This window comes from Macrobrachium rosenbergii, chromosome 12 (genome assembly GCF_040412425.1).
Source record: "Macrobrachium rosenbergii isolate ZJJX-2024 chromosome 12, ASM4041242v1, whole genome shotgun sequence".
NCBI lineage: Eukaryota > Metazoa > Arthropoda > Malacostraca > Decapoda > Palaemonidae > Macrobrachium > Macrobrachium rosenbergii.
This window is the reverse complement of record NC_089752.1, coordinates 12245202-12264496: the sequence shown is the minus strand read 5'-3', so window position 1 is coordinate 12264496 and position 19295 is coordinate 12245202. Positions and strand designations below refer to the sequence as shown.

The following is a 19295-nucleotide window of genomic DNA, read 5'->3' as shown; positions in this document are numbered from 1 at the left end:
TACTTTTCAAAACACATGAAGTATTTCGTTACATCTTCATCAAATTTTGGCACTAATTTCAATACTGCACCCATACCTAAATTATCAACATCTTCATGCAGTGATGAATTACTACCTTGTGTTCTGCATGACAGACTTTTATGAGAACTTAATCTTAACTGAGCGATTTCTAACTCATGTTTACGCTCTCTCTCTCATTCATCTCTCTCTTTTTCCCTTTCTTCTCATTCTTTCTCCTTTTCTTCTCTCTCTTCTTTCTCTTTCTCTAACTGCAGTCTTTTAGCTTCGCTTTCAACTGCTCTTTCACCTCTCTTAAACTTTTCCCTTTCTTTTCAACATACTCAAGAAGAGCATTGTCTTCGAGACCCAGAAGCTTACCTAACTGGACCAACTCTTTCATTGTCTCACTCATTCTGCTTCTTTCTATATTCTCCCTGTTTCAGTTGGTTATGGTGTCGAAAATCCTGGCCTAAGGTCGCCACTGTCACGACTTCAAGAATTGTTACAGGTTCTTTCAAACTATAAATAACAAGGATTCAACACCAGCAATTGAAATATGGGAAATGAGTATAAAATGAGACTCTCAACAAAAAACACATTTACTCATAACTCTATTTACAAAGAAAAAGAAATTTTTATATAAGTAACTTACCAAGTAATTACATTACTTCGTTCCTATTAACTGGCAGCAAAAAATTTTGAAATTTGCAGGTTGTGCTATTTTGTTTGGCTAGGTGGCTAACCCTGCCCACTTTCTGGCTAAGAGAGGAACAGCTTGCAAAAGCATTCAGTTTGTTTCCGCCAGCTAATGGCTGTACATTAGCTTTTAGCAGCAGCTCTGATTTTGGAATTCGTCCTTCCTATTGATTTCTCATCGTAATTGGTGAAGTATTCTTGCTTTGATAGCCTTTTGGAATTATTAGATAGACTGTTTTTTACCTTAATTGTGATCATTATGACTTTCCTTGTTTACTGATTGTGACTTTAGTTGACTTGTTTTCCAATTGTCTGACTCAAGTTCGACCAGCTTTAGGTATTGCAGCAAAGGCTGCAATATGCATTTGACTATGGAATTTTATGATTCACATTCTATCTGCACATATTGTAGAGGACAAATTTGTTCAGAAGACTTATGATGTAATGAAAATGTAGACTGGGATAGTAAGAAGTGGAAGACTTTTAGATCTCATTTAATAAACTTGCTAGAGATGAAAAGAGAAAAGCGACAGCCGGACGGATTAGTGAGTCTTTAGCTAGTCAGGGATCTCCTGTTGATCATGATATTGATAATGCTAACATCAAAATTGACATTCCTGTTATTTCTATTGATCCCATACCCAGTTCTCCTGCTATGCAACCCGCTCCTTTACCCAGCTCTCTCGCTTAAGAACCCAACAGCATTGCCAGCCTTGAGTGTAAAATTGATAAAAGGTTCAAATTGATTGTAGAATCTATTGTGCAGTTAACCTCTTAAGTTAAGGCCCTTATGGATAGTAGGAGTGATTCAGAGTACCCTGTTGCTCCTAGTGTCGGTGCAGCTCCCGATTGTGCCTAGTGTTAGTGATGTGTTGGTGGAGGAGGACCATTGTACATAGTTATTTTCAAGTAGTACTGACTAAAGATACTCACATGTGTAGGGAACAGGAATGGTTATGGATCTCTTTTTACTCATTGGCATGGTATATTTTTGGGTTATGTCAATAGTTCTGTTGAAAGGACCATTGTACATAGTTGTTGTTTGCAAGTAGTAGTGACAAAATATACAACTGTAGGGAACATGGATGGTTGTGGATATTTTTACTCTTTGGCAATTAAAACAAGCTTTTCTTCATGTTCTCTCTTTAATTTCATCAAATCATTAATGTTATTGCTTCCTGTATTAAAAAAAAATCAATAAACTTAAAAGCACACTTTCATATATGAGAGTTTTGGCAGGAATTCTACATTTGCTTTGTGACCTCGCACATCCAAATGGAACAAAAAAAAAATTATTACTTTGGATTAGTTGACTAGAAGAGTATTTCTGCTAACATGACAATCCTGTAAGTAGAATGTACATAAAACTAAGACTTCAGCGAGCCAACTCCTACCTCTCGCACAGTAAAAGAATAAAAAAAAAAAAGAAAAAGAAAATTACTAAATGTAGCATTGAAATAAGAGAGAACAGGGATCATGTTTTGGGGCTCATGTCAGTAAGGTCAAAAGTCAGGCAGCTTCATTACGTGCCAGCACCACAAACTGGGATAAACACAGCACTGTTGTCCTTGTGTGGCTTACCTCGTACACCAATCCAACTCGAGTCACATTCACTCGTTCTCAAAAGAACGAACTGCAGTCTTTTTTCAGTTATAACATTTTCTTTTCAGTATATCAAATCCTGTACAATCAAATACCACACAACATATTTCACATACTAATCCAAACTCACTGAGCCCATTCTAAACATAAGCAAGGGACATGATCACCTGAGCCCTAGCTTCTGCATCATCAACTCTCATGGTTACATGAAGAGCTGGAAAACTGTCCCTGGGTTAGAGCAAATATCCCATTCCTATTGACAAACAGGATGTCATACACATTCCCTTACGCCTTTAAATTGAATTTTTAAACTAATTAAATTTTTTAACCTAACCACAGCATAAAAAGCATGAGGCTAGGCTAGCCATGTGGTTATTTCTTGAAAGGCAGCAGGGGATATAGTGCATGACTACCCTAATGGACAGCAGTTAAACAATATGGTTGCAAGCTGTCTACTGTTTAGGGGTCACTGAGACCCATCCCCTATTGCTGTAGCTCGCCCTACAACACGAGAGGCCAAAGAAAAGTTAAAAGGTACATTTTGTTCTTTTTTTATAATTTTATGCTGTACCTTAAAAAAAAAAATTGAACTTACTGTACCTTCAAAAATAATTATTCTGCCTCAAAAATGTTTGCTCATTTTCATACAGCTACTGCTGAATATAATTATTAGTGTAACTTACCAAGACAGGAGCAAACAATGAACTTATCATTGCATAAACAGAGGAAGGTAACAGACTGTAACAGGTTGTACTGGCCACATGATTAGGGGAGATATGTACAAACTCTGTACTAGACTGGGCCAATGAAAATTAATAAGGATTACTAGCTACTGTTCACAACAAATAAGTACTGGATAAACACTTTGAAAGTGAAAATTTTCAATCATCTGCCAGGTTCTGAATGGTCAGATCAATCAAAGAGAACAGCCATCAAAGGCCTAAAAAGTTTGGCAAAGAAAAATCAATTAAATGAAAAAAAAAAAAGCAAAAAATAAAATTACAGCAACTTGCAAAAGTTACGTGAACCAAAATTGAAGTGTCCCTACAGCTTTATATAGAAATAAACAAAACCTATGGTACACTTTATGAAATATTGTATTGAAAGAAAATTACCAAAGTACAGTAATTACAGTCCTGAAAAACATTTTCTCTCAGATATCATACCTGCAATATTACATGCTGTAAAATAGGGTCATAACTTTCTTTATAAATACAAAAAAGAATTTCTCAAAACACTGTGTACACAGCCAAACACATTGCTTACTACTCATGTAATTAATCTTACACTATACATCCACTTCTTTAAAAAGAGAAATAAATGAAAATATTTAATCCTAGTGAAATAGGCATAATTAAGAATGTCCAAAAAAAAAAAAAAAATCAGCTACTGCTGTTATAAACAAACCACGACTGTAGTGATAAAAAGTGTGGCTTCCTCACTGGAGTTCAGGTTGGCACACTGGGTAAAGGGATACAGTACTGTAAAATACAAAAAAAAAAATAATAATAATAAATAAATAAAAAAAAAATCAGATTACAGTACTATAAATCTGAGAATAAATTTAAAATTACAGATTAGCAACTAATGAAAAGTACTGCGATTATTTAGTTGAAATATTACAAAGATCATTGCAGCAAAACAGCATGTCCATAACTTGAGGCAAGGAGCTTGCACATGAAATGTAAGCATACTGGGTTATCCAATTTTGCATCAATTTTGGTTAAACAAAAATTTTGGCTTTAAGTATAAATTTATCAAAAAAGCTTTTATCATGTAAATTAGGAACTCCATGCCATGCTTCTTCAAACTTTGCTTATACAACATTCAAGAAATATCTTGAAATGTTGCAGAAATTCCATATATTAAATGTAGTTGTTAAGATTCTGTACTATTAATGCTTTACAAAATATGAGCACCTCAGCCCAAGGTTACTTTGTACAGCTGCAGCCTTACACCAAGAACAATGAATTCTACTTCTGAGACTTCCATCAATAGCATATTTTCATTGCCATTTCACTGTTAATAATCTGAAACTGTGCCATCATCATGTCCAGAGGCTGAGGCACGGTGCCGTTCAGCTTTTCTACGAGAGTTGGGATTACGTTGCTTTGTTGATGGTGCTTCTGTTGTAGTGGTTGATGAGGCATCAGCTGTAGAAGAAACTGCTTCAGTGTGACGTCTACGTCGTTCTCTTCTTGTTGGTAACCTGCGGCGGAGAGCTCTTTCAGCTTCAACACTTCGTACCTACAAAAACAAAATACTGATAAGGGGACATCAAGAAATGGACATATGATCCTTTTTTTCTCAAAAAATATATACCCTCAATGTGTTTGGAAATGCTTCATAGTCTCAACAGTAACTGGGAAACATAAAAGATATATGGTTAAATTGCGTAATCTATTAAAAAAGTCAAAATATGACTATAAACATTTTTCCTCATTATGGGTAAATAACTTGAATACTATTAAATCTAATAATGATGTTCATTCCTTGCCATTAAGAAAATTATAGCTGCTCATCTGAGTTAATGGAGTTTAAAGCCATCCATTAAAACTTTTTTTTGGCCAACTTCCACTTTCCATTTTCACTTTTTCCATTCTTGAACCTACTACAATAAAATACCACAGCATGTACAATACAATGGAAAATAAATTTCCAGAAAGTGTTAAAAGAAAAATAAGATTATCCTGATGTGGCCAGTGAGTGATGTGACAGATGAGTTTTTGGGAAAACCTCTCCCATCTCAAAAGCCTAAACAGTAATTATTCTGAATTTGTAAACTGTATGTATTAGCATATTTACCATGCCTGTATCTTACTGCACATCTAGGTAATTTGTCTAAGTTTTTAATTCTATTACAATAGATTACTGCATAAAGTTATAAAAACAATAGATTACAACAATTACTGAAAAATTATTCATGACTACAAATAAAAGCTCAACACAGATATGTAATCTTTATGACATGGAGTACATGAAGGATGAGGTGGAGAGGGGCAGGAGGGTGTCCGACTTCATGACAGTGTTTGCCATTGTTAAAAATACTGTTATGTTTTTCAAGTATATTGATTTTAATACTAATCCATAAGCTTTTCTGAATTTTAAATACTAGAGAACTGAAAAACTTAAACAGATTATTTAGTAACTTATCTTTATAAACTGGCCAGTCAGGTTGTGTCAAAACTTTTCTTGCCTACTAGTGTCTTAGTCTGTGTGCATGTATATGTACATGTATGTATCATGTAGAGGTAAATAAAATATGCACTTGCAGTTTATATATAGGCTATGTCATACAAAAATTTATGAATCCTTATTTGTCCGAAACACATCATGAATCAACATAAACAATTACACACCACTGAAACCTTGGGTAAATAAGTAATGCAATCTCTTTGCTGAAACACAATTATATAAATTATATTTCATTAAAGGATATTACCTTGCCATGCACAACGAGAGAGAGAGAGAGAGAGAGAGAGAGAGAGAGAGAGAGAGAGAGAGAGAGAGAGAGAGAATTCAATACTACACTAATAAACTCTCCTACAATACTGCACTAATAAATTCCCCTACATACCTGTAACACGTACATCTTCCCTCTCTCCCTATCATTTCCCTTTTTTTATTTCTGCGTGTTTTGTCAAAATTTTCACTGCATAGAATTACAAAAACAATAATAATGATAATGCTTGATCATTGCTCCCAGTCCAGCCTAATGCACATTTACAGATGCATACATAATCATACATGGTTCGCAGGCAAAAACATCAAAATAGTGTCAAAGAATCCTCCAGCATTTCCATTTCACTAACGTAAGTATTAAGCTATCACATGAGAAGAGATAGAACCATTCATTAAGTATTAAGCTATCACATGAGATGAGAGAGAAGCATCTGATAAGTATGAAGCTATCACATGAGAAGAGAGAGCAGCATTTGACACCTAAGAAATTCCTACATATACCTAAACTGTGTACACACACACAACACCCCCCTCTCCCTTCCTCCTCCCCTCTCTCCCCTATCATCATTTTTAAATTTTTTGTTTTGTCATTTTTCACTGAATAAAAATGATCTAGAAAAATCATAAAAAAAAATTATGAAAAAAAGAAAAATAATGTGAGAGAAAGAGGTACTAAACAGTGGGACATTAATACGGATGCTGACAGAAGTACAAAATTAACTGGAGCTATTGCTTATCCATGCAACACAAACACACATTCTGTCAAAACCGTTAAATTAGGTTGTGTTTGGGGGCAACAGTTATTACATGTCCACACAAGTTGAAGATATTGAAATGATTAGATAGCATTTAGATCTTGTTTGCTGTTCATTCAGTTGTACCTTTTTAAAAAATGAGTACAGTATCTATAATTCACCGGTCCTGGTCATTTCAGCCGTAAGTCACTTAGGCCGTAACATCCAAAACAATGTGAGACGTTATGTTTATGGTATTTACCGTTTTGTTTATGGTATTTACCGTTATTATTTTATGTTTTACGTACATCCCCAAGGGGCTGGTACTAAACACGGCGCCCCTTTTGCATGTAAACGTGCTTACGGCCTAAATGACTCACGGCCTAGATGACCTGAATGCTATTTCACTCTCTCTTGTAGTCAGTTCAGTCAAATGTGAAATGTAAACTTTTCTAAGGTAGAGAAAAGTAATGACAACTGCAGTTACGCATCTATCTCAATCTCAGGCAAATATTTGCTAGTAAACCATTATTTTTCAAGTAGCTAAGAATAAACCAAATATTTGCTAGTAATTCATTATTTTTGAAGTGGCTAAAAATAAATGGTAGCTTTTATGAAAATACAAATATTCCTATATAAAACAATATAGAATAAATATTTTCAAAATCATTTCATTGTCTTGACACAATGCAGAAGTATATTCCAGCTGGTTCATATTACCGCCATCTCAATGGTTACACCACCAAGGGCCACACCCACCCACTGATATCGGTGGATAACGTTTTAGCTACAGTAATAATTTCATTTTTATTTTTTTAAATTTTTTTTTGCAGAGTTGTAAAAATAATCTAACAGGACTGTTTAACATTTTATGGTTGCAATTAAAGCCAACATCATAATGTTTAGAGAACATTTATGATTTTTCTTATTTTAACACCTAAACAGGTTTGATAGGGGCATTTTTTGTCTTAACGCATCTGCGCTGAGTGAACAAAAATTTTTAAAATGTTCCGTCAACATTTCTCCAAAGTTTGACTACAAGTAATATTATCTTAGTTTTGATATATATGACAGATTTCACTGTTGTACTAAATATTATAGCCTTATTTTGTAAAATAATTGTGTTTTCACATTAAAATGCGAAGATATAGGCATGTTAGTTGCCAGTTAGTGAATTTTGAACAAAATCCTATGCAGTCGCCTAACATCACTTATAAGCATGGCTGTACATGATAGTTAATGTCCCTAAATGGAATGCAATAACTATAAATGTGTTAATCAGTACATATGGTGCATTACATATTTACCACAAGTTTCAAACAATGATTTATGATAATACAACAGTTAATATCCCTAAATGGAATGCAATACCTATAAATGTGTTAATCAGTAAATATGGTGCATTACATATTTACCACAAGTTTCAAACAGTGATTTACGATAATACAACATGGCTTTACACATTTAGATTTGAATGAAATACTAACAGATTTTTCATGTGGAGTTATCAAAATACAGCGCAAAATGGTAGTTACTTGTTCAATATTAAATCAGCTTGTGTATACATACACTTATGCATCATGCTGCTGTGTAGGTGCTCGTCTTTCCCTTTCCCTCTCTGGGTTATTCTTTACGAGAGAAAAAAAAAAATTCAAGTATGACCCATGTAAGCTGTTTCAGCATAGCACAGGCTGTGTTGTTTATATACTAAGCAGATTAAAGTGTGATGTTTATAACATATCTAGTTAGTTAGTTATAAATGATTTGTTTAACCAGACCTCTGAACTCTTTTAGGGTTCTTCTAGTGTATGCGGTACTAACGTAGTAAGGGGAGTAAGGGTACAAAGTTGCAGTTTTACATCTTTACATCTGTAGTGAGTTTATATCTGGAAGTTTCCAAATTTATCTGGTAGGGCCTTGGCTCTACTACTGCAGATGCTGGAGAGATTACTGTACGCTAAAGGCGTGATAAACTGTCACTAATACCTGGCTTTAATGTTCCTATGAGCTAGGGTGGAGAGGGGAGCACATAGGTCTACTTGCTCAAGTCAATAGCCATTTACTAGCCTTCCCCAGGGTTTCACATAGGTGGAAGGCCTGCAGGCACTGATCATGTGTCTTGCCTTCAGTCTTTATGGTATTTTGTGACAGTGCAATGGCCTCTCAAGGCTACTGTTAAATAGCAACCTTTAATAGTTTACACTCCTGAGGACAATACTGATGGGTTACAGAAATGCTACTTAGATTTGACTAATAGGTTTACACTTCTCCACTCCCACATCCACAATGCTGACAAGAGTTTACCACAATGTGCCTGTTAATACTTTGGCTAATACCTTAATGTACAAGAAAACTCCTTAGAGCCAATAAATTCTACCTAAAGTTCATTTTCACAACCATTTGATCATCAAATGGAAGAACCCAGCACTCGTTGACCAATGTCACTGCTATTCTGCAGAGATGAGTTGACTGTGAATTTGGGTGGATTTTGTTTTGCTGAGTGAGGGTCCAGGATAAAGTAGTGACTAGGTTGAATGACTAGGAGAAAGCTTGGTTTGGATGAATGTAAGGAATACATCTAATGTCTTAGTAAGTGCTGACTGAAATCTGCAATCTTCAACTAGGATGCAGCAGGGGTGGATGTTTGTTCTCACTATGAAGAATAGCTGGTGATGCTTGAATAAAGGGGGAGATCAATCTAGGAAGCCTTCTAGAAAGGCTGGATGACAACAGTGGTAATCACAGTAACAGACAATATTTGATGAAACTGCTACTACCAATATCCATGACAACTATGCTTTCAGTGACAAAGACTGTCCCTACACATCACAACCTGGCTCGCTCACAGAACGAGGCACCGAGATCCTCTTGGTACACTATATATGAACAGGGCATGTACAAGCCCATATCTGTGAAGTCTTTTCAAGATTTATTGACAATGACCGTGCTTTAAAAAACATTTCTTCAGGATTAAAACCACACAAAATCAACCTTCCCTAGCATCCTAGTTTTACCTTTGTTATTCTGAAACTGAATCCCTTGCTGTTTCAGTACTGTTGTTACTGTTGGCTGTTTTTATGGGATTACACTTCATGCCAGTATTGACTGGGACACCACCTGGCACTGAAGCAGTTTGAAGCCTTCGTGTTATCACTAGGCTACGTGGGAAAATTTCTCCAACTCGATGATCAATGGAACACAGGAATTATCTAGTACCGTCTACACAGTAGCACATTTTAAATAGCAACATCACCCCTGCACCCAAAACAGAAACCAAAAAGGCAGATATGCCCCAACTGCTTAAGAAAGGGGAGGGGATGTTGAGTATCCTAAACTGTACTCCAGTACCTCTTAACATCAGCTTTTGCGAGAGTAAAGTTAGAGAAAAGCCTATTTCTCCAACAAAGCCCTTCCACTGCAAAGGAAGTTTCGGCTACCCTTGATGTACTTGCACTTCTATCATCAATTTCTTTATATGCGTCATTGCTAAAATTGGATGACGGTATTTGATTTAACGATGTCTGCCTAGTTCATGCAATGTTTCAACCCTGACTGCCAGACCTTTCTCACTTGCAGGCTTGTAGCCACTTCACCAAAATGCATTATAAAGACCTTCAAAAAGGTAAAAGGGCCAAGTAACTTTTCTAGTTTCTAAATCCTTTAAAGATGAAAAAATCTTCGGTATACCTCCAATCAGTTTTTTTTTTTGTTTCTGTTTTTTCAATCCAACTGTCTACAGAGTAGCACACTTTAAATGGCAACATCCCCCCTCCACCCAAAACAGAAACCAAAAAAGCAGATATTCCCCAACTGCTTGAGAAAGGGGAGGGGAGGTTGAACATCCTAAACTGTACTCCAGTACCTCTTAACATCAGCTTTTGTGAGAGTTAAGTTAGAGAAAAGCCTATTTCTCCAACAAAGCCCTTCCACTGCACAAGAAGTTTCCGTTGTCCCTGATGTACTCACACTTCTATCATCAATCTCTTTATATACGTCACTGCTAAAATTGGATGATGTATTTGATTTAACGATGTCTGCCAAGTTCATGCAATGTTTCAACCCTGACTGCCAGACCTTTCTCACTTCCAGGCTTGTAGCCACTTCACCAAAATGCACTATAAAGACCTTCAAAAAGGTAAAGGGGTCAATAAGGTAAAAGGGCCAAGTAACTTTTCTATAGTTTCTAAATCCTTTAAAGATTAAAAATCTTCAGTATACCTCCCATCAATTTTTTTTTTCCAATCCAACCAACTACTAATATTGCAGCAGAATACTTAAATCTTGGTAGCGTCTGCAGTTCTTGTGCAGCAGCCAACAATGAAAGAAAAACAGATCATGAATTTAAGTTGGAAAAATCTTCAATGCAACTACTGCTAATGCAGAACACTTTAAATTATGGTAGCTTCTGCAGTCCTTGAGGAACAGCTGATGACATTTCATCATAACTTTTATATTTCTGAATTAAGTACCTTAATTCCTCCTCACTTAAAAGTTAATACTGCAAAACCAAGGCAGTAATTTGAAGTAAAGTATTCACTCTTCCGAACTGTCCTTCAATTATTCAATCATGTTTGTCCTGTGTATTATGAGGTGAGAACTGTTCTGTTATTGCCCCTGACTATTGTTTAATCTTGATTCACAACCATAAAACCACGCCATCATACCAATGATTTCTTTGTCTTGTGTTTATTCACCATATGAATTTCAACAAAAAATGATTCAGACACAGTTTTTACAAAAGATGTATCACATCTTGATTTTACACAATTTTGGTAAAAAGAACAAATTTCCCTCCAACACAAGAATCTAAGAAATTTTACAATTAAAGAAAAATACATTACAACTAAAAATGAAACAGATACCTAAGTACTTTTATTCATCAAATTTCGAACTCCTAAATATTAGTCTGATCAAAAAGAAAAACTGTTCCGATAAAAAAATTAAAACTTAACACTGACCTGCCCTAATACATTCTTTGTAATGGTGATAAATTTTCGTTTCTTCTTCTTTGTGGTTGTATAATGGCTGGTATTTACACTTCCACTAGATCCACAGCTGCGTTCTTCAGCAAACCCTGCCTGAAATGAAATCATTTTTATGCTACAGTCTTGTATTAAAAAAAATGAACACTCAATTACACAAGTTAAAAATGACAGCACTCATGTCATGTGCAAACTCAAAATGAGAGTTTTATAAATTTGAGATTTTCCTCAAAATCATTGTCAAACATGAACTTACTATTACAAAAGATGAAGTTGCCACCATACATCTAAAATCTGTGTTGCAACATTCTCCCTGAACCATTAATGACTTGTACAAGAATTTATGTGGAAATTACCAGTGAAATAATTTACAATTATATAGTACATAGAACTTTGAGACACAGCTTTGCTATAAGTATAATTATTTTCTAAAAAATATTCAGTCAATTCTGGACCACCTTACAATATGATTTTTCATGATCAGACAAACTGCAAGATGTGCTACTTCTACTGAAACCCAATTACCTGTACTACCTTAACTCTTCCCAAATGAGCATCTGTTCTGAAAATCAATCAAAATTTCTCTCTTTTGCATGGTTTCAATAAATGGACTAGACTAAATTTAACTGTACTAATTAATTCAGTGAACTCTAGTCAGGCAGGAACTAGTACAAAGTTTTGTATATGTTATACAAATGACAGTCATTAAGTCTACTTATTTATCAGAAACTGTACCCTGGAGCTACTGATATGAAAAGAGGACTTTTTGGCTGTATTGCCCCTAAATTTTACTAAACTGCTTCTCTAAAAGAAAACTTCCTCCCCAGCATTCAAGTGATGCCAGCCAGGCTCCAGTATCAGCACTGTAACCTACTTAATTTTTTTTTCTAAGTATGCTGATGATGTTGACATGCAACATTAGTCCACATAATTAAAAAATATAAATGGGTGAAAAAAAGACAGGTTAATATTTGTCATAAGGAGAGATGGGTTAATAACAGAAGAAGAAAGACATCACTGGGCAGAATATTTTTTAAGATCATAAATAAAAGACATTAGGGCATAACTTGACCGAAATATTAGAATCTGACAAAGATCTGAATGTGCTTATGAATGAATTCACAGTTTTTGAAGGGGAATTAACAATACTGTTCAGGAACTATAATGGAAAACACTTAGTTATGATAAAACCACTGCAAAGAGCAAAGATGATTTTGGCTGAAACTAGAATTACATCTTATATGTTGGAAGTTAGAAAAACCCTGATGATGGGGAATTGGAAATCATAGTCAGGGTACAAAAGAAAAAGGTGACCTCACTGAATGGGGTAACTATACAGTACAAGCATTGCACTTGTGTCAGTTGTGATGAAAACATTCAGCCTACTTATTCTCAACAGCCTGGAAATAACAAGACATGAACTATGATGGAAAACACCAAGTTATGATAAAACCACAGCAAAGGTGGTTTTGGCTGAAACTGGAATTACATCTTATATGTTGACCATACGGTTTTGTAAATTATGGAAGTTAGAAAAACCCTAACAATGGGGAATTGAGAATCACAGCCAAGGTACAAAAGAAAAAGGTGACCTCACTGAATGAGGTAACTATACAAGCATTGCACTTGCATTGGATATGGTGAAAATATTAGGCCTGCTTATTCTCAACAGGCTGGGAAAAGAATAACAAAAAGCTCAGAGATGTTAAAGTTGGTTTTATAAAATGCAGAAGTTACAAAGATTAAATACTCAAGAAATATTATGCAACAGTGTATGAACTATAAAAAAAACTTCCAATGGCTCCTGCTGATTATGAGAAGGCAGTGCACAGTGTCTACAAACCAACAATATGCAAGGTCTTGTGTCACTATGACATTCTCATTAAACATAGCTAATTGAAATGATCTATGAAAGTAAATGCAGTTATGTTGATGAGTTCTTTTAAAAGTAGTTTGCAGTAAATAAGTGGCGTGCTATAAGGATTGGATTAACAATGGACACCTCAGAAGCTTGCTAAATATACAGTATACTGTATATATCTTGGGAGTTGAGACTCACAATAAATCTAAGTACAATGAAAGTATCTTTCAAAAATTTAGGAACAAAGATATCCAGTATAGGTTCTCTCAAGTTGGAATTTAGTGAAAGGCTATAAAAGCCCAAGGCCAAAAAAGGCCCAGCTGAATAAGATTTGTAAATCATATAACTGAAATTGCAGACTCTATAAGATCTATTGTATACTTCTACAAGGACATAAATCATAATGTGACAACAAAACTATGTAAAAGGTTTTGTCAATATGAGAATAAAACTTTACGAACAATATTAAGTCAGATGGGAGGATAGTTAGAAATAACAACGGAAATTATGGAAGTTCTATAGATAAATAGGGTAATGATGAAAGGGAGAGAGAGATGGCTTGGACATGTCCTTTGCACGTTTCCTGGGAAAATAGCATGTGGCAGCATTAACAGGGGTCCTGTGGACATCAAAAACGATAGAAGGCCCAAACCTGCCTGGATAAGAACTATGAGACAGGAGGCTTGAGAGGAGTGGAGACTTATGAAAGATGTGAATGGCACAATTTATGAGGCCTCTTGCATTATACAGCATTGGAGGTAATGATAGTAGTAGCTACAGAATTAAATATAAATGATGGTAATAGCCACTGAGTAAAATGTAAAAAAACCTATGATTTCATAACATTTTTTCATAGTAATTCTTTAATCACACAACTTTTCCAGAATCCCCTGACTTGAATCCATGGTATGTTTGATCATACAAATCAATTTTCTGTAAAGATAGAGAAGAGTTCGTAAGAAGGCAATCATTATATAATTAATGGGTCTGAATAAAAAATGTAAGTTTTATCACAGCCCATTACTCAATACAGGCAGACCTCGGTTATCAGCGATCCAGTTTTACGGTGCTTGTCTAATAATGATGATAACTAGATTTTTGTTGCCAATATGAGCCAAGCTCCGCTTATTGGCGCCGATAAGCGGAGATTTCAGCGCGATTATCGCCTATTTTCAGTTATGGTCACGCCGCTGGGAAAGGAACCCCCACCGATAACCGGGGACTGCCTGTACCTCAATTACTTATTAAACTACAGGGCAAGCTGTTAAACTTCCAGTATACATGGATACCACATTCAAGGTTTAAAGAGCAATTCCAGTGCAAAAGTCTCCAATGACAATGCCATCCTCCAGGCAACAGGTGGAGAAAAGTTTGGGTTGTATTAGATGTCAGACAATAACTAGTACCCTGGATGTTTTATGTCTCCTGTCAGTGTCACAATATGGAGTGACTTGTGGGTGATATCCATTTAGGTAAAAAGATGAAAGAATGACTGGTGCTGCCACACACCTGTCTTCAGTACCTGTGATACAGAAATCTTTCCTCTGATGCTGCTAAGGACAGGGCAGGCCCAACTTCATCCCCTTTGCCATAAGATAGGTACAGCTGCTTGATGACCACCACAAGTAAAAAAAAGAAAAGGGGGGGGATATAGGATACTTCCTTCTTGTGCTTGCTAGTGCACATGCACAGTGATCATCATTCAGTCTGAGATGTCAAGGTTTGTCTAGGTAGTACCATATTTCACATCAGAAAGGACAGCATCCTGTCTTGGTTCTCAACTAAAAAAGTCTGAGAGAGAGAGAGGTTCAGGAGCCATATCTCTTCTCAGGGACTGAGAGGTTCTCAGCTTCGAAGAAATTCAGGAGCAAACTGGAATGACCATAAGCATGATTCACAGCCCTCTGAGTGCCACACTGAGTAGGAGGGAGAGACCATGCAATCTGCCTACAGGCAGTCCCCGGTTATCGGCGAGGTTCCGTTCCTGACGGTGTGATGACAACCGAAAATCGCTGATAATAGCACTGATCCCTGGTTTAGCAGCGGCGATAATCAGTTATGAGTGACGAAAATCTGGTTATCGTTGTCGCTAGACAAGCGCCGTAAAACCGGATTGCCGGTAACCGAGGCTGCCGATAACCGGGGACTGCCTGTACTCTCCTTGTCAATGCTAAGACTAAAAATACTAGTCTTGCTTGTAACTTCTCCATCCACAGACACAAAGAAAACTAAGGAAAAGTTACAAAAGTATGTAGAACAGTCCCTAAAACATGCAAGACAGTTAAATCCCGTCCAGGAAACCTCTACTGTGGAAACAGCCAGGAGCTCATAATCGCTGAAACAAACCAGCAACTGCGATCTGCTAAAAGTGGTTCATAACAGAGAGAGCACCAACTAACACCACCAATCCAAGCAAAAGGGGGAGATCTCTTAATGCCCCAACAAGAAGGCCTAGCACTCAGCATACATCCAGCAAGGAGCTACCTTGGTTATCTGGTACCATGATGACCAGCAGTCCATTGATCATCTTATAACTGGGAAAGCAAACAAAAAAAGGTCTTCCCAAAGTTGCTGGAAAACAAAACTAAGGGAAACTGTGCTTGGGGGAGAGAGAGACTTATTAGTTGCACAGCAAACTGATCCATACCCAGGATTCCTGAACCTTGAAGCTTTCCAATATGTGTGGGTGTTGGGGCCAAACTGCCCCTCCACTTGCCCCTTGCAACAAAGCTGATCAGTTAACACATTCCACTTGTGTGGGATGTAACTAACAGATAGTTTGCCAGTGCAGCAAACTACCCACTCATGCACCTGCACTACCAACCTACAAAGAGGGAGACAAATTGTACCTCCTTGCTTGTTGGCCTATGGTCCCACAGTTGAAATGAGCTGCTCAGGAGTGGAACATCCCTCTGCTAATGAGAGCGAGAACAAAACCCCTCTGGTGAGGAGGGGTTCAGTAAGACTCCCACAAGGAGGTTTTTGTCCTCTGTGAAGTAAGTGAGATCCTCCTTCACTGGCCTGTTTAACAGAACGGGGAACATCAGAGAAGCTAAGACAGATGACCAGTGTTGCTTTCCATACACTTACAAAAACACAAATGTATATGCCTCACAACAGGTGACTGAGATGGGTTCCAATGCTCCTGTTGAGACAGAACTGTGCTGATACCTCCCTGAATGTGGCAATCCAAGGGTATGTAGGTCAGACCCTTGCCAATGTTACAAGGTCAACAGCCGACGTACTTTGTCTGCTGTTTGGGTAGGAGACCTGACTTTTCAACATTTATCATGATCCCCAGATTATGACAAATGGGGCAAATTTGATCCCAATTCCTGTAACTGTATATCAGGAGTAGTACAGGTTGTCAAGGTATCTTAAGATGGACCCTGAGTGAATGATCCAAAACCTAAACCAGCCCAAACAACAATGGAACATTAGACAGTCCATAGCAAATGCTCTGATTGATGACTGTCTTGCAGATGAAGCAGAGGTACCCCCAAAAGTACCAATGGATGAGTACTTGGAAACACACATCCCTTTGATCTATCAAATGACTCTGGTTGCTCTCTCTGGAGTTTCTACCATGACTGTAGTCTGACAGACAAATTCTTTCAAGGAGAAAGATCAATGGTTGGTCTCTGCTAGTCTGCTGATAATTGTGAATGCCAAGAGTAGTCATCTGCAACTTCCAGTGTGCCCTTCTCCAGCAATGTCTGCAGCTACACTGATAGAGGAAGAGATTTACATGATCCTGCAAATCGAGGAGAAAATGGGATCGATCTGCAACAGATTACTCGAGGCTCTGCCCCTAGCCACTACCAAATAAGAATAAGGCAGGCATTCTCCAACATGTGGTAATAAGAGAAGAGTATTACTGAATTCTACATCCTTTAACACTGGGATGGGAGATGAAAAATGTTGGAAAGACTCCCATCATAATGAGGAAGAGGAGTCATGTCAACTGATAAAGCCTTTTCCAAAGCACAATGTTAATGGCATTACTAGCCCCTAAGGCTTGGCTGTTGTCCTCTTCATGGGTCTTGAAGGAACATGAGAGAGACTGCACACTGGATAATAAGTCTTGATACCTATTTCTGCCACCTTCACCTTACTCTGCAGGAGTAAGAAGGAATCAGAGTTGATCCATTTCAAGTGTGACCTTGCTCTTAGTTATAACTTTTCTTAAACAGAGGCTACAAACAACAGTGCCCCCTTTCAAGACTAGATTAGCCTAAATGTACTAAGTGGAAGACGAGGAAGGTGCACATTTTCCCTGTGACCCCTCAGAACTTTGTGTTATCCTCCTTGAAGAGACCTTAGAGAAGGCATAAGTCTGTTATTGAGATGCCGAGATGCCACAGGACAAACCATGATGTAACCTGCGACATGCTCCATGGTTCTTTCTTCTGAAAAGGAGACAGGGAATTCTCTACACAAAGCCATTCTAACCTAAGATTGTTCATCAGTTCACAGACTGACGGTCCATCTACAGAGGGCAGGTCTCGGCACCCTGCAAGATGTCATATATTGCTGCCATGTCAGAGATGGGCAGTAGAAGTCTGGGAGAGCGAATGGGGAGAATTGTCCAATCAGAGAACCTAGCTCTCATCCAAGACTTCCATACAAACAGGGACCAAGGTCATTGAAAGAGCAGTGCAGACTACAGTGTGAAACCCAAAGCAAACTTGATGAAGGAGTCCAGGTACTGAAAAGTTACCTTTACTGGTACCTAGAGATCAGTGTTCACAAATGAATCAAACAACCTCACAAAATGCTTTTCCAGCTCAGTCTGTGTGGGTTCCACAAGCAAGGGACTGTCTAGTCTGGCAGGACCCATGACAGCACGATATGGATCTGCTACTGGAGTACAGAGGCATGGTAACCCAACTTTTCTCTTACTTAACCCGTACAGGCCAGGCTAAAATATATATTAAGAACACTCCTAGACTGGGCGAACTTTAAGGTTGGCCAATTAAAAAATACATATCAATGATAAGAGGAAGATATGCAAAAAACTGGTGCTGGGACTGTTGTCATTCCGAGCAAAAGAATGACAGCAACAAAAAGACCTTGTGAAGTGTTGCCTTTTGGGCCTTTTTCCTATGCTTCCACCAATCCAAGGATGAGGAAGACTGGGATGAAGGTTAGGAGGAACATGTTACAGAGGAGGATGGAGCAGTGTGGTGCTTCCCTGAAATCAGTTCCTCCACCCTATCTCATGTTCAGAAGACCAAGGTCAAGGCAGACATCCCTAAATGAGCAGGAGTTGTCACAGCAGCTACAGCAGGAACAACCACAACCTTAGCACACTGGAAGGGAGGGAGGAGTGTTTGGCCAAAGTGATGGGGATCCTCCAAGGCTGATACAATAAGGGAACTTTTGGCTGAGCCAAATGACCCAGGAAGGGACACCAAGGACCTCCAGATAAGTCGACATGCCTCCACCAGCTAATTGTCTCCCTCTGTCTGGTCCACACATACCATCCTTAAACAACCCAAGGGAGGGGCAGATGGATGATGTCCCACTAGAGGCAGGAGGGATTACTCAGGCAGCATCATTATACCACAAACACAGTAAGCATAAACTGCAAACAGGCAAAGGCATTCAAACAAGGAAATAATCAAGTTTCGACTCTAACCATGATGAGAGAGAAGATTTGTAAGTCCACAAGGCAAGGAAACTGAGGAAAACTGGTGCTCCATACTGAGTGAGTGGGTGGGTTCCCCAACCTCCTCACTTAAACAACTGGACCAACTTTTGCTGAGGTGAGCCACACAGAAGACACACATCCTCCACCTAGTGTACGAACTAGTTAACTACCTTGTTACCAAGCACCAATAACTGGACCAACTTTCATTGAAGGTAATCCATTAAAAGGACAAGTTTGTATTCTTACAGGCACAACAGCTTTTTCTGTTGGTCAGTAGCAAGAAATGCCTTCAAAAATCAACCCTG

General features: G+C 37.7%; 1 protein-coding gene across 19 annotated transcripts in view; it reads right to left on the bottom strand.

Annotated features, from left to right (window-relative positions):
- Positions 1 to 1822: 1822 nt before the first annotated feature.
- The window catches only part of LOC136844390 (uncharacterized), a 663809-nt gene continuing 646336 nt past the window's right edge, over positions 1823 to 19295 (bottom strand). For all 19 annotated transcript variants that reach the window (XM_067113486.1, XM_067113488.1, XM_067113501.1 and 16 more), the window contains 2 exons: positions 11453 to 11572; positions 1823 to 4545 (listed from right to left, as the gene is read on the bottom strand). In XM_067113486.1, the coding sequence (XP_066969587.1) occupies positions 4321 to 4545; positions 11453 to 11572 (345 nt within the window). In that variant the 3' untranslated portion in view covers positions 1823 to 4320. The remainder of the gene's footprint in view (positions 4546 to 11452; positions 11573 to 19295) is intronic.